Source organism: Triticum dicoccoides, chromosome 4A, assembly GCF_002162155.2.
Source record: "Triticum dicoccoides isolate Atlit2015 ecotype Zavitan chromosome 4A, WEW_v2.0, whole genome shotgun sequence".
Lineage (NCBI taxonomy): Eukaryota > Viridiplantae > Streptophyta > Magnoliopsida > Poales > Poaceae > Triticum > Triticum dicoccoides.
This window is the reverse complement of record NC_041386.1, coordinates 597241071-597252868: the sequence shown is the minus strand read 5'-3', so window position 1 is coordinate 597252868 and position 11798 is coordinate 597241071. Positions and strand designations below refer to the sequence as shown.

The following is an 11798-nucleotide window of genomic DNA, read 5'->3' as shown; positions in this document are numbered from 1 at the left end:
CATCTGAATCGCACGACATCGACTCGGTGTAGCTAGCGGAGCAACAAGCAGAGAGTGAGACTTAAAAATGGGCGGCACGGATATATTGGAAAAGGAAGGGGTTTTATATCATCAATCATCAACAACCTGATGCAGCTCCCTTGAGCTGACGCACCAGGGCGTCCGCCTTGTCGACGTCCACCACGGGCTGCTTCCTGCAGCGAATCAGTCTTTCCGCTCTGTCTGTGTGTCCACCTGTCCACCGCCAACGAGTGAGTGGTGGCTTACTCGGAGATTGTCTCATCGTATGGGCAACGAACTAGCAATGAACTCTGGTGTGGTGCCGGTTGTATGATGATATCTCCGGCAAGCGACGCTTCTCCCCGCGACGTTCCAACGGCGGCCAGCAACACACAACACAGTGATTAACAGCCAGCAGCAGCAGTTTCAGAGAAACGGCAAGCCTTCCACCTTGTGCAAAGGGGGAAACGGCACCGGCATTTCCAAAGACGTTCAAGGGACCCCAACAACATACAACAACAAGGTAAGAGTTTACACGCAGCCTGGGGGCGGACACGACACAAACAAGCATAGCGTTGACACGTACATTGACGCAGGGCAAGCAAGTTGCGTTTCAAAGGGTCACAAGTCCGGAGCTCCGACGTGGGAATCGGTCGGTCCGGTTCCGCACACACGCCTTCCAGAGCCCCCGACACCCGTTACACTGCCTACAAGCATAAGAGATACATACACGGGGGTCACATGGAGCTAAGCTCCTTTTGCTTCAGTGACTGCTACTCTACTTGGGACTGCAGGCCTCGATCTGCTGCTCCAGCTGCATCAAAACAAGAATCAGTGAGCAGTGATCAAGACAATACCAATCTGTCGATTATGATACTGACGAGAAGTTCAAAGCCAACATAGGCACATAAGGAGCTACCTGCATCATGGTCTGGAACTTGTTGCGCACATCACAGAACTCACTCCTAACAAGAGCCAACGCCATGAGGCACCTGAAATAATGTGAACATAACCCACCGTCAAATTCTGGAGAGGTTAAGACAACTGAACTGAAATGGTTCAGAAAATGTAACCACTCTGTTTGGGAACAAAAAGAACTCAAGCCATCTCAGAATATAGTCATGCTACAAAGAGAAGTCTAGAACAAACAAGTTAGAAGAGAATCGCCAAAGAGGCGTGTTCAGATAATGAACCAAGTTCTATCAATCACATGATTGCAGATGAAGTGAACAGGCAGGTCCGTTCTTAATAATATGTATTGGTATGAGCTAAATATACTGCCATACAAGACAAAATAAGCTGGCAGGTTTACATCAAAAAAATTGAACAACACATAGAGTGGAGAATAATTACTGTGCATCATACATAATAAGGTACTGAGTACTGACCCTTCTTTGCTTTTTGCCTCATAGAACTGGCGGAAGTGCATGCAGGCGAGCTTCACTTTCTGAGCACCAACACTGAAAAATTTCAAACAAGCGCCAATCAGGAAATTAGAAATTTCTAAACTTATTTAACTCTGCACATGATGATACCTGATACACATAAGAAAATGCCAAAAAAATTGCTCAGAGCCAGGCCAGTCAACAAATAAATGTTCACAAAACGATGAAGTTTTCCTTCCATAAACAATCGGCAGGAAAACTGATAATTCCATTACACAAGATTTACTAAACTTGGCTCTTCTATATATGGACATAGGGCAGGGCAAACGCCATGGCGTAGACATCCAGCACCGACACATCCGAATAGAAACAACATCGATGCCACAGACAGATCAGCAAACAGCCATTTAAGTTATGTAGAATAGCAGATCATTAATACCAGAAATTTTCCAAAACGACAATTTTTCCCTTGCCAAGCTACAGTAATGCCATTGGCTGAATAGCAGATTCAATGGTACAAGAAATGTTCGCAAAACGACACGAATGCCATGCCCACTGCACCGATACACTTGAATAGAAACAACACCGATGACGTTGACAGACCCAAAAAAAAAAGCCATCAGTGTTACGTAGGATAGCAGAACATTAACACCAGAACTGTTTGCAAACCGACCAAAGTTTTCCTCGCTGGCCCATAAAATTGCCATTAGCAGGACCACAGGAGTACAGTTCCATTGCACGAAACACAGCTAAACTCAGCTCTCCTACTTATGGCTATACGACAGCGGCAAACAACAGAAACCGCACGCCCATGATGTACACACACTGCACCGACATATCCGAATAGAACAACATCGATGCCGTCAACAGATCAGAAAAAACACCACTGGTCACGCAGAACAGCAGATGATCAACACCAGAAATGTTTGCAAAACGACAGTATTTCCTCGCCGAGCCAGGATATTGACATTGGCAGAAATACCGACAAATCCTTTGCAATAACTGCGACTAAACTCAGCTCTTCTACTTATGGCTACACGACAGCGCAAACGACACAAGCAGCATGCCCAACTGCACCGACACACCTGAATAGAAACAACATCGATGCCGTTGACAGACCCAAAAAAACCACCATTGGTGTTATGTAGAATAGCAGATCATTAACACCAGAACTGTTTGCAAACCGACAAAAGTTTCCCTTGCCGGCCCATAAAGTTGCCATTGGCAGGAGTAGACAACTTCATTGCACGAAACACAGCTAAACTCAGCTCTCCTACTTATGGCTATACAACAGCGGCAAACGTCGGAAACTGCATGCCCATGACGTACACACACCTGCACCAACATATCCGATAGAACAACACAGATGCTGTCGACAGACCAGAAAAAACCACCACTGTGTTAGGCAGAACAGCAGATGATCAACACCAGAAACGTTCGCAAAATAATAGATATTTCCTTGCCAGGCCAGGATATTGCCATTGGCAGCAATACCAACAAATCCTTTGTACCAATTGCGGCTAAACTCAGCTCTTCTATTTATGGCTACACGACAGTGCAAACGGCACAGCAGCATGCACCCACAAATCATTTGCACCAATTGCGACTAAACTCAGTTCTTCTATTTATGGCTACACAGCAGCACAAACGACACAGCTGCATGCACCGACAAATCCTTTGTACCAATTGTGAATAAACTAAGCTCTTCTATTTATGGCTACACGACAGCGCAAACAACACAACGGCATGCACCAACACACCTGAATAGAAACAACATCCCAAATTCCGTTACAGGGAACCCAACTAAACTCAGATCCTCTACATATGGCTATACAGCAGCCGGAAACGACACAAGCAGCATGCCCGTGACGCACACACTGCACCAACACACCCGAATAGAAACAACATCAATGCAGTGGACAAACCAGAAAAACGGTCATCGGCGTTCCGCAGAATACCGGATCATCGTTACCGGAAAATGTTCGCAAGACAACAGATATTTTTCCTCGCCGAGCCAGGATATTGCCATCGGCGGTAATACCGACAATTCCGTTGCGCAAAGAAATAAACTAAACTCAGCTCCTCTAATTACGGCTAAACGACACACTGTGCGCCGACACATCTGAATAGCACAAGATCGACACAGCAGGGAACAAGCATATATACAGTTAAAAATGAGCAGGGTATTGGGGGCCAAGGCTTGTCATCATCACCTCGAGCTGCTCCCCTTGAGCTGGTGCACGTGGGCGTCCACCTTGTCGAAATCCACCACGGGCTGGTCCCTGAACAGGCAAAGCAGACAGGATCAGAGGCGGCTCCACGGCCGAGACGGTACAAGCAGAGAGAGATGGGGCGGGGCACGGACAGCAGGCTCCCGATGTCGGCGATGATCCGGTCGGCGTCGTCGATGAAGAGGGTGGCGACCTCGGCGACGAAGCCCGACGCGCTGCCCCCCTCCTGCAGCGACTGCAGCTGCCGGAACTGCTCGTCCACCATACCCTAGGGAACAGATCGGCCACGCCGGAGGCAACAGGTCAGGTCAGGTCGAAGCGCCGACGACGACGGCAACCCCCTACCACGAGCGCGCGACGACCAGATGGAAGGGGAGGGTGCGGAGGGGGCTCACCGTGGCGAACATGTTCTCGAGGAGCGCCTCGAGCTGAACCCTGAGCGCGGCGGCCGCCATGTTCAGGGGCTCCGATCCGGAGGCGCTGGAGTCCGCGGGGGCGCAGAGCACGCGCGCGGGGGCGGACGCCGGCGGAATTCGCGGCGGCGGCGGCGGAGTGGACGGGGACAGGACTGTGGGGATGAGCAGGGGGGGATGGATACGGACCCGACCCGCTATATACTCGCGTTGATTCTAAGCTGTGCCGGCCGCTCCTTTTGATTTTCCAGTTTTGGAAAAGTTTTTGCAGCTCTTTGCTTAATTAAACTACTAGTAGGGCTTTTCCTCTCTTTTTTTTTGTGGTTTTTTTTTACCTTTTTGGAAAAAAAATATTTGGAATCTTTCTTTCGGGTCATTACAGATGGTAAATGATGTTCTCCTCGATTATTAAAAGGATGAGGGGCTGGGCGTGGGGGTATTTTTTTCCGAGACGTCTGAAACGGACACTCAGGCGTCACCATATAGGATCCAACCACAGCCGGTTAGATCTTGGGTTTTCAACCCGGAGGGCACGCCTGAGCAGAATCCGGAGCAAAGCCTTCAACAACAAGAACTTGGTGTGTAAAAATCGTCCGCCAGGTAAAACATTGCACGCCTAGGGTTTTCATGAAGGAGGGGGGATATGGCGTGTAATTATTTCATTTCTATGTTTGTGTGTTGGTTCAATGGGCACGAGAGAAAGGAGAAGCTACGGCGCGACAAGAGCAGAGGAAAGAGCTCGACAGTGGCACGTGGTCTAGAGGGAGGGATGGGTGGATTAGGGGGACAACACCATGCCTCACCCAACCACAAATTGTCGTAATAAAAAGCGGGCACGTCAAGTAACTGGTGGAGTTGGCGGCCGAACAGGAGGGCGGCATGGGGAGGGGGAAGAGAGCATTGGTGGAGAGGGGAGGGGAGACTCGGTGGAGCGATGGGGTAAGGAAGAATAAGAAGTGGTTGCACGATAAGCTTAGACCACCACAATCGTGCGAGCCCTTGGCAAAATGGAAGCTAGACATTTTCAACTTGAAAAAAGCGGCAGTTCCAACAATTTAGCACTTGCACATGTGTTCCGAGGCCTCATGTAAGCAGTGGCGGAGCCAGGATCAAGTATAGGGGGGCCGAGTACATATATTGATCTAATCTTGTTGGTAATTACTCGTCGCTGCTATTAAAATTATCGATCGTTGGGGGGCCAGGCCCCTGCTCGTCCCCCCTAACTCCGCCCCTGCATGTAAGTGATCCGGGTAAATGCAATTGCCTTCTTTAAGTGAGAAATGCGCAACAAATATCTTTTGTACTCCCTTCGTTTCTAAATATAAGATCTTTTAGAGATTTTAATACGAATTATATATAAATGGGTATAGACATATTTTAGAGTGTAGATTTATACTCTGTATGTAGTTCATATTGAAATCCCTAAAATGGCTTATAGTTGGGAACGGGGAGAGTATTTGCCAAATCATTTGTCAAATCGGCGACACATTGTAGGGTGAGGGCAATGTTATCGCCATATTGAAAAGTACACAGAACATCATTGTATGAAAACCTTCTTAAATAACCTTTTAAGATTCACCGCCCGAAAAACGTACCAATGAAATAGTTCCTTTTTTCATTCATGACAGGTAGCTTTTTTTTTGAGAATTTTTTTCATTCATATCACGAATCAGTATAAAGAAGTTGACCCTTATAAACACACTGAAACGCAAACACAAAGGACCATGAACACCTAGAGTACCCTAAGACAACCATAACACAAGAAGATCTCCGAAGCCCTGTGTCATCATCCCTGAATCTTGAGAGAAGACCCCTGCAGCAGAAGGATCTGCAACCAGTCACAAGCAGGTCATCATCTTCGACCATGGTACAATTGCCGCCACGCTGCTTCCAACAGCCGTCGCCATCTTTGGCTTTGAGTACCGCAAAAAGTGTCCCTTCCAAAGGGAAGAGAACTCGAGTCATCCGACCGGTCCAGCATCGTGGCCGGGCCATCCGCCCGGACAAAGCAGGATCTCCCACCAGCATCAGCATAGAGGAAGGAGAAGAACAGCAGCAGCAAATAATACCAGCAAGGAAGAAGAAGGGTCTTCGTCTTCCTGAATCCCTCGGCCTGTGCCGATGGACCTCCAGCCACCAAAGCCCGCGACCTCGACGAGACCCGGGGATCCCCAACTCCGTTGGCTCCTAGACGAAGGCAAAGGCCTCGCCTGACCGCGAACGGAGCCCGGAGAAACTTATTCCGACGCGACACCACCGCAACGGCCTCGGCAGCGTCTCCCTCAACCCTAACCCTACCACATGCCCACCTAGCGAACAGACCCGAGGTTCCCCCTCCCTCCCGCCGCCGGAGCGAGAGGGAACCGGAGGCGTCACCGGCGACGCGCGAGGGCCTCATCGCCTCCTGATCGCCTCGTGCGATCTGATCCTACTTTTCCGGCTTGATTGGTTCTCGCTCCGTCCCCCCGTTAACTTTAGAAAACACCATGTTTGCTTTAGTATTTCTTTTACATGCACATTTTGAACACAGAACAATGGTCAAATTTCGCAGTATTTTAGACCATATATGCCTTATTGTCCAGATCCTCATATATTCCCAAACAGAGGAGCAACTAATAACAATTTGGACGGCAAGCATCGCCATAATCCATCAACACGATGATTCCATCAATTTTATACTACTACAATTAAAATATAATATCATGCCATGATCAGATCGGTCTCCAAGGCCGGGATATGCTCCCTGTTGGCCAGGGAGATCTGTCCAGCACCACATTCACCCTTGCTTTTGGTGGAGCACATGATCCTCCTTGTCTCTCTGTCTCTCTGTCGATCTGTCTCCATGCCTCTGAATTCTGAAACTTTTCTCTCCATGATTGTCACTCTCATTTGTTAAGGTGGTATGTATATATCATCGTGGGAGAACATGCTGGGGGATCGAGACTTGATCCCTGGCCATGTGAAAATCACTAGGCTCTGTACTCGTCGCCGCAGTCGCCGATGACCTCCATCAGGTTCCTGCCCCGCTGCGACGCCTCGGTGATGCTGCCCATGTCCTCCTCGTCCAGCAGCAGCGACAGGATGGCGTTGGTGTCCCTGATGTGCTCCAGGAACAATCTTCCGAACTTCAAACTAGGTTCTACTGAAGAAAAGAAGAAGAAAAGGGGATGGAGGGGAGGGAGCAGACGTGATAAGCTTGACTCCGGTAAGCTCGCAAAGCTCTGCCATCTTTTTCTGCGGGCGCATGTCCACAATAGAATGTTGAACCTGGCAATTTTACATCATCTTTCGTTATTTTATCTGAGGACCATATGATAATGAACCTGGCAATAGGATGTTCACTGTTGATTATCAACAGGGATCCATTTCCAAATTCCATCAAAGGTCATGGGTCATAGCCCCCGTTTAAAAGGTCAGCGAAACTTTTCTACAGTAGAAACGAAACCCAGGTACTTAGTGCTCTGAATGCAGTACTACCAAAAATACTAAAACAGAAGTATATAGGCAGGTGAAGGCAACCATGCAACAACAATACTCACACCATCAGCCACCTCTCTCAGCATAATATGGATCTTGTAGAGGCAGTGGAGCTCAGGGGCACAGCCAGGAGCTCAGGGGCACGGCATAGGGGACAGAGGCAAGCACATTTGATAAAAAAAATACATATTGTGATTGTGTAAGAGTATCCAGCTTGGATGCTATCAAAGTATCGTTATATTTGGATCAGTTAAATATTCTCTATGATTGTAAAAATGCACCATTCATATATCAACTTGTCATCGATGCACACTTAAAAATGACAGGAGATCAACAAACAATTTACGTTTATACCCTCTTAAAAATGATCACAAAGAAACGTCACAACTTAAGAAACAAGCGGTTGAAGTGATCACAAAGAAATGTCACAACTTAAGAAACAAGTTTTTTGCAATGCATGAGCAGCACATATTATTGGATTACAACAGATTGTCAACAAATCATGGAACTCACCTCCAGGGACCTTCAAGAACGAAACTGGCAGATTAACAGCAGTAGGAGAATAACAACTCTGATTCCCACATAATGAAACACCAAGAGAAGCATGACCATATACATCAGTGCTATATAAACATCATCGATTCCGACAGGAGGACGATTGACCGTGCTCGTCCTGGTCATGCTTGCTTCCCGCGCTGCTTGACACTTTGCGTGAACAGGACGATTGTCCGTCGTCTGGGCTGTACTATTGGTTGCTGGCCGAGTTGTAGAGCCCCGTTGACCACTGTTGACGGAAGAGGGCAGCTGTTGACTCTTGGTTACCGTCTATCACAATGCTGAGGTGAGGGAAGTCTTGTTTGAGACGGTCAACATCTGACTTTAGTTCCGTGTAGCAGGTGCAGCTGGTAAGGTACAGGCTGGTCAGGTTTGTCATCTGCCACAGCCAGGCAGGCAGCTTCTTCCCAGGGTACCTCGTGATATGCAGCTCACGGAGATTGGCATGAGGTTGGAGGCCTCCAAGAACAAGAAGGCAACCATTACCTTTACCTTTACATGGATCATCTGCATCGTTCTCCCAATCAAGCTTGAGGACTTGGAGAGATGCTTTTATTGCAAGTCGAGCCTCCTGCGCTTCTTTCTTGGTTTGGACGGCTTGAACGCCCTTTATGCTCAGGGTCCTGCTAATAGAGTTCATCTTCCCAAGCTCCAACATGGTATGTCCATTTTTATGGTTTTTATTGTGGACATGAAATTCGAGCGACCCTTGCAGTTTCTCTAACTTTCCAATGCCACCAATCTTGGCGATGCCCTCCGTGTCCATCTCCATGTCCATATCAGCCGCTGGCGACCGAGGCTTGCTGACGTACACTGTCTCAAGGAGTAGTAGCTTGGTGATCTTATTGCCATCAGCACGAGGCTGCTCCACGGTGTTAGGAAAACCTAGGTATCGCAGATGTTTGAGCTCACCGACACTATCAGGCAGCCGAGTTATGTGGGTATCCGTCAAATCCAGTACCTTGACGCGCTTGAACTTTCTGAGTGTTCTGTTTGCCTCACAAATGTCACTCCAAGGCGAGGAAGGAGCTTCCTTGTCTGTGAAGACAAACAGCTGTGAATTCATGGCCAGATTTCTTTGCTCTCTCTGGTTTGAGCTTAGCTAGGCAGCTGGTAGTCACAGATAAGTGGCGAACTGTTGCAGGGACGATTATGTCTGTTGAAGATGAACCATTGTCAATGATCATACATTCAGTGCGAGAGACCCGGCGTAGCATAGAATGGATGTGCACATGGATCACATAGCGGCCGTCCCTGACTTGTTTGAATAAGGACCGATCCACGAGATGGTCAAAGTATCCTTCCGCGACTTGCACTTCCGTGTCGTCAATAATACCGTGAGCTAGCCACATCTTGGTTAACTTTTCAGGGTGGAAGTGGAACTTCCAGTCAAATGGGAAGATGCTGCAGAATGCCAGGCAGCTCTGTAGCAAAGGTGGTAGATGACGGAAGGTGAATAGATGATCTTCATATAGGCGTACTTTTCGAGCAGTTGACCTAAGATGCTGTGCTTCATATTGGCCTTCTGAGTCTCACTGTTGGCTGTCTTGAGCTTATCAACAATTCTAATAGCTCCTCGTGGGGATCCCTTCACCTTGCCAGCAATCCGTTCCGCTAGGCTAGATATTGGGGAAGTACAACTTTACGCTCTTGAGGAAATTTTGCAATGTACTTTTCGAGCAGCTGACTCATTATCTCTTCACTGATCCCATCCAGGAAGACTGTTGGATTTGCATTTACTGTCGTGGAACAAACCTTGTCTCGAGTGGTCATTACAACTTTACAATTTTTCAGCCCCTCGAAAATGGCCATGCCTCATCTCTTAGACTATGTGAAAACTTGCACATCAAACTTGGACTGATTAGCATGGTAGAGCTGGCCCCCATCCCTCCATGGCCTATGATGGCTATAACCTTATTCTGCTCGACTTGAAGCAGATCCATGAGATCACCATGTTGCTGGTGGTACCCGAAGAAGAAATCATCCCGAGTTGACTTGCCCGTTTCTCTAGCTTCACGGAAGATGGCAGAATCTTGAATAACGTTGCCTTTATCCTGTAGGAAGCCCTGCGCGCTATCGCCAGCTGAGTCCAGCTTCTGGAGCACAGACTTGAGCGGACAAGTAAAGTGTAGTGCAAACTTGGAAGAAATGCCCTTGGGCTTCCTCTTAAGACTCTCCTACTCGAACAAGTCCAGAATCTCATCCGCTTCATCAATGGCACCCTTGAGCCCCCACAGAATCTCCTCCCCTTCTCCCTTGTTGATGAAATGTAGCTGGGCTTCATGAACAGTCTTCTTGATGACCTTAAGTTGCCGGGCCAGGTTTTCCAGATTACTACTGACCTCCTTGAACGATTCTTTCGTCTCCTTTGCGTATTCATATGCTGCGTTGATAGACTTGGTGATGACGGGCGTGACGAACCACCCTACCAGGGACAGGGAGACGACAAGAGCAGCAAATTCCATCATGGTTGCCTCTGGACTGGACTGGACTGGACACTGGACTGGTAAGAAGAAAAAGGGAGATTATTACATGTCATATGCCATGTGAGGGAGCAGCAGCTAAAAATAGCTAACAGAGGAGAAATGTATGTAGTATATTACAAACCTGATAGTTCTGTACTCGATCGATCGATCGGGTGCAAATTCGATCAAAAAGGCACCAAGCCACCAAACCGCAACAGCTTCTGCTACCATCCCATTCCCATGCATGGTTTTGTAAAATCATCCGTGGATTAGCAGAGCTTACTTGGTTAATCGATTGACGTACACTAATACAAGAACTCATCTAGCTAGCGGCCTCAATCAAGAAAAGAAAACTCACCTGCGAATTCGATTCAACAATCTGGCTCCAGATCTAGCTCTAGGTTGGTTGGTTGCTAAATCCTGGTTCACAGTCACATCACACCATATGGAAGAGACCTCTTCATCTTGGCATGCAGTCTAGTCTCTGGTGAGAGAGAGAGAGAGAGATCGATGGAGATCCGATATCCTATCAAAGGAAGGAAGGGAGGAAGGAAGGGGAGCTGGAAGGAATATGAGCCGTAAGTCAACCAACGGAAGGCATACGATTTTAGGAGGAGAGGGGAGCACAGGAAGGTTGACTTACGGCTCTCATGAACAGATACGTCCCGAGCTTAGTGTGTAACGGGGGCTAAGAGAGAGCAGTCGCGAGATGAGCACACCACTTTTTCTTTATTTGCCCCTACATCGCCTAGTCTGCTCTGCTCTTTCTCTTTCATATCCCCCTCCCTTCTAAATATAAACATTTTAGAATATACGTATATATGTAGACATATTTTAGAGTGTAGGTTCACTCATTTGCTCCGTATGTAGTTCATATATATTGAAATCTCTCAACGGTCTTATATTTAGGAATGGAGGGAGTATAATATTTTTTTCAAACATAGTACAGATGCATAAGCACATAAACTCACTCCTATAAACACACGCGCACACACTCTATCTTTATGAGCACCGCCGAGAGATTGAGTCAACACATCATATTAAGATTGAAGAAGACACCACAGACGCCTTTGTATTGGACGGAAAGTCTCCTCCACTGAACACACATCACGGGAAGGCCTGAATAAATCCCGGAAAATGAGAGCATCAGTGTCAAGTTTAGGACTTGAACCGTAGTGGACTGAGGATACCACCATCTTCTTAACCATCCAATCACATGTTGATTCTCTTTTTCATATACTCCCTCCATTTCTTTTTAGTCTGCATATAAGG

The 11798-nt window shown here is 47.5% G+C and overlaps 2 protein-coding genes and 1 pseudogene across 2 annotated transcripts; all 3 read right to left on the bottom strand.

Moving 5' to 3' along the window:
- Positions 1-479: 479 nt before the first annotated feature.
- Positions 480-4208, bottom strand: LOC119287169 (histidine-containing phosphotransfer protein 2-like). The gene is made up of 6 exons (XM_037566691.1): positions 4012-4208; positions 3751-3884; positions 3599-3667; positions 1389-1460; positions 920-992; positions 480-814 (listed from the first exon to the last, which is right to left on the bottom strand). The coding sequence occupies exons 1-6, from the start codon at positions 4069-4071 to the stop codon at positions 779-781; spliced, it is 444 nt and encodes a 147-aa protein (XP_037422588.1). The 5' UTR covers positions 4072-4208; the 3' UTR covers positions 480-778.
- A 3827-nt stretch (positions 4209-8035) lies between these two features.
- Positions 8036-9234, bottom strand: LOC119287167 (putative disease resistance protein RGA1). The gene has a single exon (XM_037566689.1). The coding sequence runs from the start codon at positions 9125-9127 to the stop codon at positions 8252-8254; it is 876 nt and encodes a 291-aa protein (XP_037422586.1). The 5' UTR covers positions 9128-9234; the 3' UTR covers positions 8036-8251.
- Positions 9235-9408: 174 nt separating this feature from the next.
- LOC119287168 lies at positions 9409-11164 on the bottom strand (annotated as a pseudogene).
- Between the last annotated feature and the right edge of the window lie 634 nt (positions 11165-11798).